The sequence below is a fragment of the Trachurus trachurus genome (genome assembly GCF_905171665.1).
Source record: "Trachurus trachurus genome assembly, chromosome: 21".
Lineage (NCBI taxonomy): Eukaryota > Metazoa > Chordata > Actinopteri > Carangiformes > Carangidae > Trachurus > Trachurus trachurus.
The window spans coordinates 16,537,660-16,555,006 of record NC_139899.1 but is presented as its reverse complement, the minus strand read 5'-3'; the positions used below and the strand labels follow the sequence as shown (position 1 = coordinate 16,555,006).

The 17,347-nt window shown below is 40.7% G+C and overlaps 3 protein-coding genes across 4 annotated transcripts; 1 reads left to right on the top strand and 2 right to left on the bottom strand.

The window, feature by feature from the left end:
• Window positions 1-77: 77 nt before the first annotated feature.
• On the bottom strand, window positions 78-3,420 carry scrn3 (secernin 3). Its single transcript, XM_083996788.1, has 8 exons — window positions 3,315-3,420; window positions 2,898-3,070; window positions 2,587-2,768; window positions 2,170-2,369; window positions 1,171-1,383; window positions 903-1,065; window positions 632-812; window positions 78-548 (listed from the first exon to the last, which is right to left on the bottom strand). The coding sequence occupies exons 2-8, from the start codon at window positions 3,051-3,053 to the stop codon at window positions 387-389; spliced, it is 1,257 nt and encodes a 418-aa protein (XP_083852914.1). The 5' UTR covers window positions 3,054-3,070; window positions 3,315-3,420; the 3' UTR covers window positions 78-386.
• A 726-nt stretch (window positions 3,421-4,146) lies between these two features.
• cirsr (corepressor of RBPJ and splicing regulator) lies at window positions 4,147-9,995 on the top strand. 2 transcript variants are annotated; one of them, XM_083996471.1, is made up of 10 exons: window positions 4,147-4,318; window positions 5,762-5,856; window positions 6,073-6,146; window positions 6,271-6,284; window positions 6,383-6,435; window positions 6,533-6,581; window positions 7,039-7,159; window positions 7,866-7,972; window positions 8,291-8,376; window positions 8,813-9,995. In XM_083996471.1, the coding sequence occupies exons 1-10, from the start codon at window positions 4,247-4,249 to the stop codon at window positions 9,510-9,512; spliced, it is 1,371 nt and encodes a 456-aa protein (XP_083852597.1). In that variant the 5' UTR covers window positions 4,147-4,246; the 3' UTR covers window positions 9,513-9,995. The 2 variants fall into 2 exon arrangements, with proteins under 2 accessions (XP_083852597.1, XP_083852596.1); XM_083996470.1 differs by lacking the exon at window positions 6,271-6,284 and having other exon boundaries at window positions 6,073-6,163; window positions 6,386-6,435; window positions 8,813-9,990.
• A 2,253-nt stretch (window positions 9,996-12,248) lies between these two features.
• On the bottom strand, window positions 12,249-14,131 carry sp9 (sp9 transcription factor; the record flags this gene model as incomplete). The annotated part of the gene is made up of 2 exons (XM_083996259.1): window positions 14,014-14,131; window positions 12,249-13,547 (listed from the first exon to the last, which is right to left on the bottom strand). The coding sequence occupies exons 1-2, from the start codon at window positions 14,032-14,034 to the stop codon at window positions 12,249-12,251; spliced, it is 1,320 nt and encodes a 439-aa protein (XP_083852385.1). The 5' UTR covers window positions 14,035-14,131.
• Between the last annotated feature and the right edge of the window lie 3,216 nt (window positions 14,132-17,347).

Here is a 17,347-nt window from a genome sequence, read left to right as displayed (position 1 = left end):
TATTTATTTTTTTAATAAAAAATACTTTAATGCAATATGTAACACACAAGGCTGCATATCTGTGATCACATCTTACAACTGAACCCTAAAATCATTTATCACATAATCGATGCTTTCTGTCCTGTATTTCTGATAAAGGATTCCACACATAAATGAAACCAGAAGATCTCGTCCATCCTCTAAAAGATTTTACTACCTGAGAGTATCCTGCTTTGTGTTTTACACAGTGATGTTAATTAATGTTTAGCGGTGTCCTGATTGACTGGTTTATGATGCAGGCATGTTTGTGTACTTGTCACTGACTGAAAGATAAACAAGCTACTGAAACATTTACTGCTAATTTAACTCGGAGAGCTGATGTGTGGCTCCAACAAGCGCCACCCTTCTCATTTTTTGCTGTACGCAGCCAGCTCCTCGTGGACGGAGGTCGAGAACAGATTGACCAAAAAGTCAGGCTCCTCAATGCCCTCTGAAAGAAGCTTCTCCATCTCTGCCATCTTCTCCTTTTCTAACTGCCTCATGCTTTCTGTGATCTTCTTTCCTCTCTCCTGAAAAGAAAGTGTATTATTTATTAGCACATTTTCTGTAGGAAGGACAAATGTAGGCATATGTTTGATCTGATTTGTCTTGCCTTGTTAGTGTCAATGATGGCAGCCACCACTTCATGCTTGACAAACAACTCGTGTTTGCGGTCAGGCTTGCTCTGGAAGCGGGGTTTCTTCTTCACTGGGTCATCGGGGCCATAACTAGGAGAGGTCGTCTCCTTCAGCTCCTTACTGTGCTTCACGAAAATGAACGGCTTGAACATAGACCTGTTGTACCGAAGAATAACTGTAAATCATCCTGTGGTGAATGGATTTTAAATTATATTTAACCAGCAAAAGTGAGATATAGTTCTTCACCTTTCTGGATCTGGAGTTGCTGTAAAATAGTGAACTCCTGGCAGTTCAGGGTTTGTTGGAATAACAGACACCATACTTCCTGTAGTCATGAACATGCCCTCCATGTTGATACCACTATCTTTATCTCTCAGGATGTCCATCATCGTCTCCCCAGTGATCTGACCTTCGGTAAACACAATCAACACATGTGTAAACAGTGGCAGGAGTCATGTAATGGTTTCTCCTGCTGCAGACCTACGTTTCCACAGTGAGGTGTGCATTAACTAACCATTGCTCTTTTCCAACATCGTCTTCCCCTCACAATATCTGCTCCCAGAGGATTCAATCCTGGCCGTAGTCATAAAGGAATAGACTGTAGCAAAGTTGAACTCAGACTTTCCGTCCCACCAGCCCTGGCTCCGTGCATATTCCCTCATCTCTGGGTGTTCCTTGTCGATCTTTGTTGTTATTCCGTACTGGTTGGAGATGTTGCGATACCCATCTAGAGAAAGGTAAAAATTTAATTATGCATGTACCAGTACGATTCAACATCAACCTTGAAACAGTGCTGTGTGTTATAAGAAAACTGCTACTAGTTCTTGTCTTGCAGGAGCTGATACAAGCTGTCTTAAGGTATGACTGCAGTACCTCAAAAACAAATGAAAGGTGCAAAACCAAAAATACTACTGTGGCCTGACTGACTGTCTTTTAATGCACATACCATTAATGAGTCTTAAATTTTGTTTACTAAAGAATCATAACCACCCTATGAACTAATGGGACATTTGATTCATGATTCATTTTTGAAAAATAAACTTAGCAGCGCTCTCTGGTGGTCAAACTATGTTATAAAGACACTTTCTGAACTGCCTCAAACATACAGTACATTTATAATTTTATACTGCATCAGCTTTGTAATAGATGTTACAATACACAGCTATAAGTTCACATCTGTTAAAGTAAGATGATTTATATAGTGGGCTGTATTTGCAATGTAATCTAAACTCACAATCTTTTCCTCAGGAAGTATGAAGCTTTGAGCACCCCAGCATTGCTTTTTATAGCACAAATAGAGCAGTTTTTATTTATGTTATGTTATGTATGTTTCTGCACTGACTGGTTTCTTCCTTTGTACTTATTTATACTTTTGACCATGGACTCTACATAAAGGTAAAGACCTGTTTATGATGCAAAATTGAGGCTACACAATGAAAACCCATTTCACTGCCTGGGCAGAACAAATAGGTGCCCATTCCTAATGTTTTCTTTTTCCATAGGTCACTCTTACCTTCCACTCTTTCTGCAGCCCAGTACTTCCCTGATGTTTCCAGCAGCCATGCCTCCTTTCTGTCCGAGATTAGGAAGCTGTTGTGGTAGGTGAAGCCACACTCATCCTCCATGCAAGATCCTCCCTGTCCGTATTTCTGCAGCAGCTCAGTAATAACACTCACCGCTTTCTCAGCTGTGTCGGCTCTCTCGAGTCCGAGCCTGTGAAATTGCAGGGTAACAGATTTCATGTTTTGTCTATGACTGTTTCTCATAAATTTATTCAGAACTGACAAAAGCCAGCTGAAGAAAAAATTACACAAAATTGTTTCTGGCTGCTACTATGTCATTAAATTTCCTTTTGCATCACAAGATGAGCATAGTTTTGCAAGTCACAAGGGCTTGGAAATACAGACAACTCTGTTTGCAGGGAGTTTACCTGACAAGATCCATGCCCAGAAGAGCCTCCTCTTCATCCGCACTGTCTCTGCCCCACACTGCCTCATTTCCAATGCACACTTGATGCTCATTTGCGCCCATCTCTGCCCCCCACAGCCATGCTGGTTTGCTCAACACCACCGCATATGTGTGGGAAACCTGCTCAATCTCTATGTAGGTACACTTCCAGGACAAACAAGACACAGGGGCAAAGTCTGTTAATGGTTATCTAATGGCTCATTCACCGAGGAGCAGAAACAATGTGGGAGACTGAAAATTGGAGGGCAATAACAAGCTGCCTGTGTGGCCTACCTCAAGCTTCTCCTCTGCTCCATAGTCTTTGGCAGGAAAATACACCACTTCCTGGACTTCATCGCATGGCCTGTCAGAGTTTTTGCCAAAGATGATGCGTTGTCCCACAGTGGAGGGGGGCAAAGCCACAAATGTGTCACAGGAAGATGGGTGCATGTCGAACCACACACTTGCTGAGAGTAAACAGACAAAACAGTTGATTGGTTAGGTAGCAAATACACAGACATGTATATAATGGTTAGATTAAGGAGCATCGTTACCTTTCCACACAAACACTAGTATACTGACACTAACCTGAACATACCAAAGTGATCTAAATTCAGATTTAGAGCTGAATGTAGGCTAATGTCCCGTGTGATGTTTGATGTCAATTAGCCAGTAAGCAGTGTCATGTAATGTTATGATCAATAGCCTTACCTGTGTTCACCAGTCTTGTTGAGGGCTGCCACTGTCAGCGTTAAGTTTCTATTCTCAGCTGTTTCCATATGATTCATGCAGTTCACTCTCTGACACGGAAACACTGCAGTCACGTGACTGAGATGAAGTCAGTTTTATATTCGTAGCAAAGCGAGTTGCAGGCTTACATTTTTATTAAATGCTATTTTTAAACCCCTTGACTTAATTCTAGATTATTCTATTAGAAAATAAGATGATCGTTTATTAGTCTCACGATGGGGAAATTGTATGACTTATATTTATTTTAAATAATAAATAAATAAAAGACTGCTGGCATTCTTGCAACTTTACCATTTGACTCCAACTCCAACATTTCTATGGTCGTTCTTATTTTCTATAATTTCTATCATCAGATTTTAATTTTACACAAGTAATCACTGACTTATATGTTTGTGAAGTAGGTTTGTCTTCTTTAAGGACATGCACAAAATTGTTATCGTTAATTACTATTGTAGCGTTGCGAAGTGTAAAAGTCTTCTAAAGTCACTCTTTTTTTGCTGACAAAAACTGAAGAACATAACGTTACTGTTTCTTTGGAGCTAAACAACAAACTCGTTTATTTTTCTTCTCTCACCGGCCAACTCTGTAACAACAACAATGTCGCCTCTTGAAGACGTCACACTCGCGCCCCACGCCTACACTATTATTGATAATTAAAAAATATGTTGTTAATTACACTGTGTCGTTTTTGGTTCATGTATTGGTTTGTATAATGTAAAAAAAAATAATAATAATAAATTAGTTGACCGGTTGACGCTTCGTTACCAATGTAGAACGAGCTTCACACGGGTCCGTTTGTTTACAAGCGGTGGAAGCTGTGGTGCTAACGGCTCCGCTAGCTAACGTTGACGCTACGTTTTCAGTTCAGACACCGACATAGACCGGCGTCAGCCATGGGGAAATCGTTTGCAAATTTCATGTGCAAGAAAGACTTTCACCCTGCGTCCAAGTCAAATATCAAAAAAGTAAGTACTAGTCACAGCTGAGACTACTACACAGCAGATTAGCCTACTAGCTAACACTGTTTGTATTGCTTCCGCTAGCCTAGCTGCTAGCTAGCAAGAGCTAACATGATGCGTGTTGTAGTTGTTCGACAGAAAACCCTGAATTCAACCTATTTTATTGTCTATTCTTTATTAATCATGAGTGTAGGCCTCTTGTTTAAGAGGGGACACGTGTAGCGGCGTAGCTGATTAAAGCTGGCCCGCTGTCTGGCGTAATTTAGCTACGTGAAATTTACAACATTCATTATAACTTTAAGTTCACCTCTCCTGAAAAGTGTATTAGTTTTAATCCATGAATTTAATTCTTTTTACTCATAAACTAAAGCTGACCAGCCACATTCAATCAACCGTGTTGTCATTGTGCAGAGATTTTAAATGAGTGAGCTGTGATATTTAGTAAATGGCAAGAATAACTGAAGATACCATAATTAAATCGCCATGTTTCTTCATATGTTTGCGCTACACAATCCACTTGTTAATGTGATTTTAAAAACAAGTCTTGTGTGAGAGGTAGTGTTTTTTGTTTTGTTTTTTTACCATGTGCACAGTCAAGGATCTGTAGGTGAAAATATGTGCACTCTGTTTGTTACACTTCATTCAAATGTATCATATAAAGAATGAATTTATCCATTAATTTGCTTGACTAAAAGTACCAACACTACTTTTGACTCACGAGTGTGTAAGTTGTTAATGATTGTTTTCTCTATGAAATATATTCAGAAAAATTAAAATGTCCACTGCAGTTTGTAAGACCTCAAGTTGATGCTTTATTGTGCAACATACAGTCCAGACCCCAAAGATATTAAATTCACCATGTACAAAACAAGTTAAAGGAGCAAATGAAAGATGAAACCCTCAAAAGTTACTGCCAGTTTTCAGTAGGACGACTGGTTAACTAATAGTATTCAGTAACCTACAGCGTAGGAACAGGGCAGTGATTTCATGTAGGGTGCAAGAATTAAATTCTCTTGTAGCTGAGTAAAACAGGCAACATCAGTGACCACATTCAAAAACACAACTGCATTGTGTGTGTGTGTGTGTGTGTGTGTGTGTGTGTGTGTGTGTGTGTGTGTGTGTGTGTGTGTGTGTGTGTGTGTGTGTGTGTGTGTGTGTGTGTGTGTGTGTGTGTGTGTGTGTGTGTGTCAATGTGTCCCCCCGAGCATGTATGTAGACGTGTGATACTGTTTTGATTTTGTCTTGTTTTAAATTTGCACTGTATTAATTGTTTGCACTGTATTATAATTGCCCTGTGCATGAAATGCGCTTTATAAATAAAATTGAATTGAATTGAGTTAGTAACGTTAGTTTTTGTGTGTTGGGTAAGTAAGCTGGCTCAAAAGATGAATTGGATATGCATGAAGAATTTGAGCAAATGTATGTTATAACCCTCCTTTGATCTTACAGGTATGGATTGCAGAGCAGAAGCTGACATTCGATAAGAAAAAGCAAGAAGACCTTATGCAGGCATACCTAAAAGAACAGGACGTTTACAACAACAGGTTAGATAAATATACAGGATGATATCTTATGAAACCCTTTGTCTCAATGCAAGATTTTTTTCTCTAGACAAATGTATTTTTAGTTGCCTGATGCATATTGGATGTAGGCTGCTATCTGTGGAGAAAGCCAGTGTCTGGAGACATCCTCCGAACTCACATGTTGTCAAAAAAAAAGTCAATAAAGTTCATGACTTCACATTGTTTTCTATCCTCTAGGTTGTTGATGGGTGATGATCGTGTTAAAAATGGCCTCAACTTCATGTACGAGGCTCCACCTGGAGCATCCAAAGGTAAAATAATCACTGGGGTCAGGTCCCTACTGATACTCTTTACACTCCGTACATTTGCCAAGTAAGAAAATGTTTTAACATTTCAATGCCTGTTCTTTTTTTCATGATGTCTTTTCCCCTGAAGAGGAAACAAAAGAGGTAAAGAAGAGAAAATAATACACTTAGTGAACACTGGTTTCCAATCATTTATACCATGAAATGTAAACTTACAAAAATTCATAATGTGTATTTGTCAGGAGGGGGAAGAAGAGTACAAATTTGAGTGGCAGAAGGGGGCTCCTCGAGAGAAGTAAGTGGTTGATTTTATACGCAATAAGATTTTCTCGCATTTTTTCCAATGTTCATATGTCATACATGCTATATTTATCTCTCCCTTTCTTATACAGATATGCAAAGGATGACATGACTATTAGGGATCAGCCATTTGGAATCCAGGTACATGATGTTTTGTACTTATTTGAGAAATACAATGCTGTGCCGTCACTCTAAACCTGAGGTTGATGAAAGAAACAAAATGAGTCATGTCCATTAACACAATCAATTTTATTTTCATGTGACTTCTGTGTCCTCCTGATCCTATAGATGAAACAGTTAAAAAGTCCCACTTTATTTGCAGTGTTTGCAACACATGTTGCCTCTCAAGCCAAATCTTGTGACGAGGACTGGCATGTAGACAGTGATTTGTACGTGTAGAAACTACACATAAGACATATTTATAAATAAACCCAGGGCTTGACATGAATTCAAAGTGGAATGCATTTTGCCTTTTAATTAGGCGTCGTCGTCATTAAAAAAAAAACGTATGTAGTGCATGCTTTTGCATGAATTATTATTCATGCATCCCCAGTTTTGAGACAATTGTCAGTAACGTCTGTTGTTGTTAAATTCATAGGTTCGCAACGTGAGATGCATCAAATGCCACAAATGGGGCCACGTGAACACAGACAGAGAGTGTCCTCTCTATGGGCTGTCGGGAATCAACGCCAGCTCTGTGGCCTCAGAGGAGGCAGCAGGTAGGGAACATACAATAATTGTAGAAAATGTAATTGTAAACATGGTCTCCTGCAGTTCCTTTGTTTTATGTGTGGCAGTCAATATAATTAAACCTTAATATGCTTTGATATGTACATTAAGAAGAAGTGGGGAAAAAAACTGTGATTTTATACAGACTTAGGTTTTGTTGTTTTCAGTTAAATGTGTTTGCAGTTAGTTGTTCATTTTAAAAAGAGAATCATTTCATATGTACAATGAGAAAGGATTTGCAGAATATCTGCTGCTCTATATTTTCGCCTGTGATTTAGCTGTCGTCTGTGACTGTGCAACTATACAGCAGGTACACCTACTGTACCTCTCCTCAGGTTCCAGCTGCAGCTCCCAGTCTTGAGCTGATTCGGAGTTCTGCAATCAGAGAGTTGAGTTGTAAAGTAATAATGTTTACCCTGGGAGAGTCCAGTCAATGCATGGTGTTGATGGTGGAGTGCTGTAATGGTCCCCCTCCTGTGCCTGAAGAAAAAAATGTAATTATTGTGTATTCTGATTCCCCTAACTGCTGCTTTGGCAGAGAATGATATTGTATGATTTGCTCAGCCGGAAGTGGAGTGAGTTGATTTGATGTCCCATTCTGTTAACAAAGCCGCCCCTGAAATTCCCACTGTGGAGATAGTGGTTGGCATGGGTTTGACATCAATGGGACTCTGAGGCTGTGATTTGTGCTAACAGGTCCATCGATGCACCCCTCAGAGTTAATGGCGGAGATGCGAAACAGTGGGTTTGCCCTGAAAAAATGTGTCCTTGGTAGGAATGCTACTGTTTGTGATCCATCGCAGGTAATTGTCTGTCTCGCACCCCCATCATTGCACACATAGGACGATATACGAACATACACACACACATATACACACACGCACACACATATTCTACCCTTCAGAGAGAAAGGACTAACTATATCTATACATGTACAAATGCTGCAGTGACCAGTTTTAAGAGCAACAAAAGTCATTGGTGTCAAGTGAGCGGATTAGATTGTACAAATTTCCTCCTTTTGATGTGATCAAATATAGATTTGCAGTATTTATCTGTACATTGTTTTTTGTTTTTTGTAATATCAATGCAGAATGATTTCTATTTGTCTACTGTTTTTATAGGAATTTGTTGCCAGTGAGGAAGAGGAAGATCCTGAGGTGGAATTTCTGAAGTCATTATCCACCAAGGAAAAACAGAAGCTCCTCAGGTAAAAAATATAGCAACTCTTTGTCTAGCTGAAGGTTAAAGGAACTGAACTGCATTGTGATTATCAACCTTCAAATTAAATAGCATTTTATTATAACGGTTTGAATATTTTTAAGCATCATTCTGACACGATAGTCTGGATTGAAATCCCTTATAAGTGATTTTATGAATTGCAAGGTTTCCGTGATATTTTTAAATTTTGAAAAGCTTGTGTGTTTTTACTGTGTGTGTATGTGTTAAAAATATGAATATGCGTTAACATGATATAATTTTTTTCCTCCCTTTTGTAATTCTATTTGTTAAGCCTGTGTGTCCTTCAGCATTCACCTTAATCCTTATTGTGATTCATATACCTTATTTAACTAATATTAGACATCTATCAGCTGCCTTGTTGGAAAATGTTGATTGAACAGAGAGTTTCTGTTGCTGTTTTACAGAAAACTGGATCGCCAGGAGAGGAAGGCGGCCAAGAAAAAGAAGAGCAAGAAACAGAAGAAGAAAAGCAAGAGAAAACACACAAAAAAGCATGAAAGTAGCAGCAGCTCCAGTGACTCCTCTAGCAGCAGCAGTGATAGTGACTCAGATTCAGACAGTCATTGCAAGTTCAAGAGCCAAAAGAAAAAGAAGAATAAGAAAAAAGATTCCTGTCGGGATAACAGCTCTAAGAGCAAGCGCCGAGTCAAGAGTCAGAGAAAGGCCTCTTCTCACAGGAGCAGGTCACCGAGCCCCCACACAGGACAGAGGCGGCCTGAAGAGGAGCCCCGAGATTATAGACAAACACGGACAGAGAGGGGAAGGAGCAGGAGTCGAGATCGCAGCCCGGAGAACAAGATCAAGTCAGAGGGAGGTCAAGAGAGAAAGAGACACACCAGCAGGGACAGGCAGAGACCTAGCAGCTCCAAGTCTGGCTTGGACAGAAGTAGGAGCCGCGAGAGAGGCAGGGAGGACAGAGGTAAAGACGGGCGTCGCAGTGGAGATGGTGAGAGGAACAGAAGTAGCACAGATGGAAGGAGAGGGAGAACAGCAGATGGGAGGAGCAGAAGCAGGGAAAGGGGGAAAGAAAGGGAGGGCAATGGGAGAAGTAGGAGTAGGGAGAGAAGAGAGAGAAGTCAAGACAGAGGCAAAAGACAGCGCTGACTTTTCTGTTCAGTCGTCTTTTGCCCTCCTACAGTAACAACAAAGAAAACGTGAAAGGGTCCTGAATTTTAAATTTTTCATTTTTGCAGTTACAGTTAAGTTAAGTAGTCCTCTTAGTAACCACACAGACCCCCCTGTATTTAATCATCCAACTGCAGATGTTGTGTGTAGGAGTCCTCTTCTCTTTTCTTCCAGTAGAGGGAAGCAGTGGACAGAAAATATCAAGATGCAGCTCATTGCACTCTTGTGTTGTCTTGTACTGTATGAAAGGCTCTAAATTAATTGATTACCATTGGAGGCAATTTGCAGCTATGATCTGTTGATGGGGAAATGTCGGACTCATTTTCATGGTCAGTTGGCTGCTACAAAGACTATCTCTGTTGCTGCAGTTTTTTTAAATCCTCCTTTCGTTATTCGTCTTTTTGGGGGGGTGGGGGGGTCGACATTGTTGTAGTCTAACGCTTCTCGGCTGTTGACGTCTGCAAAATCAGGACTTTTATTCTCTGATTAAATGTGTAATCCTCTCAGTTTGACACGTTTATTTGCCATGGATTAAATAAATCAGCGTCATAGAGCGGATGGAAAAAGAAAATCTGGATTTCTCAGTTCATTCTTCAGTGTACTCCAACTGTATTGTCTTTAAAGTTTAAGACACGAATTATTTACACTTTAGCGCACAGTATTTTTTTCAAATATTTCTTGAAGCAATCCCGCCCTCTACCAAAATGACATGACATGATGGGCGCTGGCCCTGAAGCCGATATACGCCCCTCTGTTTTTTGCGGGTGTTAAATTTAAACAAAATAACTGACTATTATTATTATCATTATTAATATTAAATTAAACACAGAATATATTAGAAAGGAATCAGAAGCACGCAGTGACAGCGTGGAGATGATTTTTTTTTTTTTTTGAATAAATGCTGACCAGTATTTTATATTCGGATATGGGTAAAATGTATATGCAATGTTTATATTTTATACCACCCACATAGAACGGTTTCCCTCCTATTATTTACATTTTTGGGTCCAATATCGCAAATACTTCATTTGAAACATCCAGTCAGCAAAAACAATTTAGAAAAAAACCAACAGACTGTTGCAATTAATTTAAAAAAAAATCTAAAATGGAAAAAAATAAACAAATGTATGTGAATTGCTAAATGTGTTGTATAAAAGCTTAAATTTCAATATTTCTTTTCTTTAAGTGTTGCTGCTATGTGTTTTTGCAATCTAATTTGATAGTTTTCACTTTCCTTCAAGCCGCTGTTGCACAAAAGGAAATGAAAATAATTTCCCTTCTATTGCCTTCTGGTCAATTTAACATCCTCTTCAAAAAAAAAAAAAAAAAAGGAGGGTGTCTGGATGAGATGCTTTTCCCTGACGTATTCCAAATCCTGGACTCACGCTGTAATTATTCCCCGGCTTTTTCTTTGAGAGTCGGACGCTGCACTGGGTAAGCACAAAGAAGTCAGAGAGCATCCTTGAACCCTTTCAATACGGGGCCACTGATATTCAAATAACATGCAGGCACCATTTGTTTGCGCTGAGCAAGGACCATTTCAAATTCAACATTTGCATGTGACTCTTTGCCCCTTCTTTTTTTCTAAAGTTTAAAAAACTGTTCCCATAACATCTATGTGGTTTCTGGCGAAGAGAGAGGGGAAACCATATCCTTATTCTCGCTCCATCGATTGGTATGCAAATGAAAGCAGTTAATTTGGACAATTAGAATAAATATTCAGGGACCTTTGTCATCAAACCCCCTTGGAAACCCCCCGATAAAGTGAAACTGAACAAAAGATGTCTCGGAGATTAATTAGATATTTGATAAGACACGAATCCCTAATCGCAAATACAAGACACATGGGGCTGCGATGTGCTCCAAGTCATAATTAATACCATTTAACAAGATTTTCATTTAGGCATGAAATGTCTTTTCCGGGGCATTAAACATTGATTTATTCCATAGGGGAAATGGTGAAAGTCTAGGTATTGGGCTATAGGTGAATTTTAAGAAGAAGAGAAAAAAAAAGTCCATGAACAGCACAAATAATTTTCTGCATTGAATTATTTTTTTCCCCCAAAATTAAAACCTATAATAAATAAACAAAAAATATAAAATCTACATCACACAATAACAGCCTTTTTTAAGATGTTTTAATTACGATAAAATGAAAGTCTTATACGTGTGACTTTATACAGGTAAACATTTATATTTATATATATACTTTTTTAGCAAAGAAATAAAATGGTTAACCAAAGTTGGAAAAAGCTGTGTACATACATATCCACAAAGTGCGTCGAAAGTAAACTCCCTGATTTCCAGGATACCAACACGAATAAAACAATCATAGCCTAACATTTACATGAAAATAACACATAGTTTAGTGGTCAATATACAAGATGTGACTCACACTGTCCAACCAAAGTTCAACAGGTTTCGCGCGCCCTTTAAGCAAACATCCATTTCATTTTCAAGTTGTCCCTAAAATGTTTTTTGTTTTTTTTCCCCCAAAGGCCTACAGTTTAAATCTCTCTGTGGTTTCTTTAGATGGGTTTTTCACGGATGAAATACTCGTTACGCCCGTGGAGAATATATTTTTTGAGACTTGGCAATCGCTTCTTGAAATATTTTCTCCTTTTATTGTCTGTCAGATAAGACCCGTTTTCAACGCTGTGCAGTTATGAATCTGATTTGATTTGGGGGTGGGGGGTGAGGGGTAGTTTAGCCTGATTAGGGCTCGTCGTGAGGAGACGGATCCTTAACAGTGATTCTGGGGTTTACCCCGTCCAAAATAAGTTCTGGGGACTCGGACCTCGGGGTCTCCAGGTTACTGGTGTCGGTGTCACTGTCGCTGCCCTTTTTGCCTCCTCCACCGGCCGTGTGCGTTTTGATGTGCTTGCTCAAATGGTCACTCCGCATAAAGCGCTTGTTACACACCGGGCAAGCAAACCGTTTCTCGCCGGTGTGCGTGCGTAGGTGTCTCTGGAGCTCATCGGACCGAGTGAACCTTTTGCCACAGAAAAGCCAGTTGCAGACAAAAGGCCGCTCGCCGGTGTGCCATCTCAAATGCGCCTTGAGGTGAGACGTCTTTCCATACACTTTACCGCAACCGGGAATGTGGCAGCTGTGGAGTCCCTTTCTGCGCAGGCTGGCCCCGGCGGGACCGAGCCGCTCAGCCTCCTGGCAGTTCGGACAGTCACATGTTGCTCTGCCGGAGTACCGCCTGGACGACCTGGAGGAGCTGCTTATTCCTGAGCTGCCCCCAGATATCATGGCGTTGGCGGCAGAAGCGTCTGTGTAAGTGGGGATGACTGTTTTGAAACCGTCCTGCGTTAACAGGTGCTGACTGGTGGACAGTAGATGCGACGCGGAGGGGCTGATCCCAGTGGAGCTAAACGCCGAGTGGGTCAGCGAGGAGAAGTCCGGGTTGTAGCCACTCAGCTGGGAGTGGATGGCCTGCGGCGTCCCGGAGTGCAGCGAGGTCTGGAGGGTGCCTGCAGGGTTTTGGACATCGAGCCACGAGCCGGGGTTAGTGTGGACATCCCACCACGAAGACGCGCCGTTGGCGACATCGCCAGAGATGGTCGAGTGGAAACCGGACTTGTACCACGACTCGTACGGATGCGCCATCCCCACCCGCGGGTACAGGGTCTCTGCTGATGTGTGGACCTTGGAGATAAAAGCCGACTGTCCAGCCTCTTGGGATGTGACGCTGGCGGAGTTGGAGAACAGACCGCTGTACTCTGTGGAAAACGCAGACGAGGTCGGGGAGGTGGAGGCTAAGCAGAAGGCGCTGTTCCCCGTGCCACTGGTGGGTGTTAGTCCTGTCGACGCGCGGCTCGTTGCTACTGTGAAACCGGGCAGACTGGATCCCAAGTTGCAGCTGGAGGAGGATCTTTTCCACGGGTGAAATCCACCTTTTGAGAAAGCGCTCGAGTCAGGTAAAGTTGTAAGAGGACTGGTGTTACCGATTTTGTTGCAAGTTGCAGCCAGCATAGCTAGAGGTGTAGTTCCAAACCGTGGCTCTTCCTGAAAAAGCACACAGAAAAGTTGGACTTTACACACAGACACAAATGAATTAAAGTAACTGCAATTCACAAAAGTGTATTTAGAGGTGACATTTGTTTAAAGATTGATTTGTTGATTTATTTTTCTGTTCTACCCCACGTAAAACAATAGAAAATACAACATAGTCTAAGATTATTTTTTTTAGAAACTTTCTGAAATGGAGTGGGAAATACTAAAACACTGCAGTTTGACCAGGTCTGATTTGGATAAGAAGCCGCTAAGCATTATAGACATTTCACATTTTACTGATAAATATCCACCTAAAGACGTCATGCAACGGTAAACGACACCATAACAGGATACACGTTAAGTCCAAACTTTAACGCATGCTTGTTTGTGAAAGCAGCCGCACTGTTTTAGTTGTGGCCAGCAGGCTACAATAACTTTACGCACAACTTTTGCGCACAAACACCGAGTAAAGACTCACCCCAAGTATAGACGTAGCCATATCCAGGGTCTGTGCTGTGGTGAGAGCGGTCGCGATTTCACTGCAGTAAGTAGCCTACGGCTCCAGTTTGATTCAGACTCACCGTGTTTGACTCGGGTCACACGGTTTCTCTCTCTTGGCTCGCAGCTCTCAACACTACCTAGTTGTAGAGAGCGTGTTCTTTGAAGTACAGCTGGCGAGGACGCGCAGCCAATCTAATGGCCGCATTCATGGCTGGGGGGATGAAGTCAGCCAATGAGAGAGTCGACCGCAGACAGAAACACCAAAAACCCCGCCGTCAATCATCTGTTGTGCAGCTTCTGCTCAGACTGTCATACAAGACACGATTTGGTATGTTTTTTTTTTTTCCTCCCCTCAATGCATACCGTTATTTTTATGTATTCTCACACGAAGGCTCAATGTCTCCTTTTCATTGCAGAATTGAGTTCACAAGTCAGTTCTCCTCGAGGTAAGCTTTTCACTCATTTCAAAGCGTTTGTGGATTGTGGTGACACTCTTCTCCTCCGTGCACTGCCAGATTTCCCTTGTGATTTTTCAATATTCAGACCATGCGCAACACGTCATAGAGAAATTGTTGTGAGTCCAGAGTGTCTTGAACAATGTGAGCGACGCTGCTGCCGCCGCTGCTGCTGCTGCTGCCGATGATGATGATGACTTTATCTAACCAGCCCGTAGCCAGTGCATGCTGCATGTTATATAAGCGATGTCATATGCTGCATCTTAAATGTGTAAAGTGCTCGAGTTTCTACAATTTTGGGGGGAAAAAAAGAAATCACAGATGGATTAAGTTTGGTGATGAAGTCCCCGAGGAGGCCTGACAGCGCAGACTTCACTTCTGTCGCCGCGGTTTGATTATTTACGAGCTGTCAGAATAAAACGACTTCCCTCTGAAGGCATGAAGGAATAAAAAACGCACACACATTGTGATAGATAAACTAACAGTTTGTTTATTTCCAAAACCCTTGCGCGGCTGTGCTCTTGCGCGTGCTCGTGTTCGCGCGCGGCGGTGCCTCAAGCAGTCCCCCCTCCCTCCCCAACCTCTCCATCCCATCCAGCACCCCCTCCCCTCCCTCCCCCCTTTGCTTACTTGTTTGGGGTTGGGGGTGAGGGGGGGATGCAGGTGAGGGGTTAATTAAAAATGACAGCTTGCTTTATCAGCGCGTGTTGTAGGTCTCTTTTAAAAGACAAGTATTTTATAGGCGGGGGGGGGGGAGAAAAGTTTCAGCATCAGGGGGTGTGGGGGGGTGGGGGGTATACCTGCTGTAAGGCCGCCAGTCAACTCCATTAAAATGATTTAACACGAGGGACGATGCCTGTCCTGTAGCTGAGGAATAAAATTTAATGCCAGCACATTTAATTAAACTGTGGACAATTAAGAGGATGCCGTGTATCACAAAATGTCCCGAAACTGGAAACTCTTATTCTGTATTTTATTTCTTTTTTTCACCCATTTTTTTTTGTTTTTTATCATACCGATTCAATAATCCAGCATTATATTCCATATAGCTTGTTAAAATGCTCAGGGATAATGGCACAATGTAAAATTGACCTGCTCTGATGTGAATCATCATCCCTTTAAAAGTTAAAGCAATTTTCCAGAGAATGGCTTGACCGAAAGATGTGCATTACAGTATTCAAAACGGGCAAATAATGCTCCATTATAGAGTATGAATGCTGCCAGTCAACACAGGCGCAATTTGTTCAAATACTCCTTTTCTTTTTTTCCCTTTTCTTTTTGCTTTAAAACCCCACCTTTGGAAGGGTGAATAAAAATCAGTCTCATCAAATACAGAGCGCTGCCAAGAAAATGGAATAATTTTTTGCAATCATGACAATTTGGCAGAGTGCTGTTAACAGTATTAAATGCCTGCTCTACATAAACAAAGTTGATTGTTGCTGAAAGAAGTTCAATTAATTCGAGCGTTAAATGAAAATTAACGTAGATTTCTATTCAGTATATTTCCATTATGAGAAAACGGAAAATAAATGTATTCCCCAATAAAGTTTTTTTTTTCGTGAATAAAAACACAATTTCATCATTTTACTTTGAAATTAATTTTAGAATGATATTACAGCCTTTCCCTCCCGTCTATTTAGATGTTCATTTTCTGATTATTTGTGTACTTTTACATCTTAATAAGGAGCAGTGTGAGCTGCTCTGCTTGGAATAATGATGCCCCTTAGTCCTAACAAAGAAAACTGCACAGACATCACAGAATCTTTATGCAACAATACACACATTTGTCTTATTATATCCCCCATGCCTCAGATTTATTTGGAGGAAAATGTATTTGTCACATTAACCCAGAATAATAAAATAATAGAGCTTTTTTCAGAGGATGTTTACCTGAGACAAAAGGGGAGAACATGATCTTACCTTGTGATTCAAGTGAGAATTTTGAGTTGAATCTGTAATTCTGGACTCCATTCGTGGGCACTTCTCTGTGGCAATTAGGAGCCTATTACAAGCCATTAGATTGATCAATGTACCTTAAACAATGGGAATGATTTATATGGTCGAACAAAACGCTCTGCACCTATTGTGATGAGTCTAAGTGGGGGTGCATCCATCAACAAAAGATAAATGATTAATTCAGACCTATTCATTTAAATTCTTTCTACAAAGCCAACCCCACTTGCCTCAAATCCAGATTATTAGAGCCTCATTTTCTGCATGTTAAACTAGACAGGCTATTGGATTGGGTGATTTGGTTTTTTTTTTTCTTTTTTGCTGCTTGTGCCCCTGTGTGTTTTAATTTGTATTTCTACTGCAGGAAGTTTATTTGAGGACATTTAACTAATTGTAGTGATTTCGTGTGTTCATGTGGCTACACCTGTTCCTCCCAAAGGGGGCTGGAGGAAACTATGAGTGCAATGATGCTTTACTTTATCTCTCTGGTGCTGAGGCTGTATATTGTTGGCTACTTGATCAGAGGACACTTAACACTAACATACAAAAAAAAAGAAAAGAAAAAAAAGTGGCCACAAGTATGTAGAATTAGTCAACATCTTACTTTTCTCACAGATAATTCAGGGTTGTGATCAGACTTTGCAAAATACAAATGATGCTAAAAAGCAGTATTTATTCTTATCTGTTTCGTTATTGGTAGTTTTAAATGAAAACGTCCTTGTCTTATCTGCTTTGTGAATTTGTTTTATTGTTCAGATGCCAAAGGAAGGAAATTTAATTGACACAAGTGAAAGTGTAATGTGAAAGAGAGAATAAGGATTTAATGCTATAGGAATTGAATAAGGCAGCAAAAAGGGTACGTGGCAAAATTGCTCCGACTTGTCAGTATAGAAATTCAACTGG

Excerpts from the sequence above, each read along its gene's own strand:
- cirsr (XM_083996471.1), top strand. The coding sequence starts at position 4,247 with ATGGGGAAATCGTTTGCAAATTTCATGTGCAAGAAAGACTTTCACCCT. Across the intron at positions 7,160-7,865 it reads GGCCTCAGAGGAGGCAGCAG|GTCCATCGATGCACCCCTCA; the intron begins GTAGGGAACATA and ends TTGTGCTAACAG. Across the intron at positions 7,973-8,290 it reads CTGTTTGTGATCCATCGCAG|GAATTTGTTGCCAGTGAGGA; the intron begins GTAATTGTCTGT and ends CTGTTTTTATAG.
- scrn3 (XM_083996788.1), bottom strand. The coding sequence starts at position 3,053 with ATGCACCCATCTTCCTGTGACACATTTGTGGCTTTGCCCCCCTCCACT. Across the intron at positions 2,370-2,586 it reads CTGGGCATGGATCTTGTCAG|GCTCGGACTCGAGAGAGCCG; the intron begins GTAAACTCCCTG and ends GCAATTTCACAG. Across the intron at positions 813-902 it reads GCAACTCCAGATCCAGAAAG|GTCTATGTTCAAGCCGTTCA; the intron begins GTGAAGAACTAT and ends TCGGTACAACAG.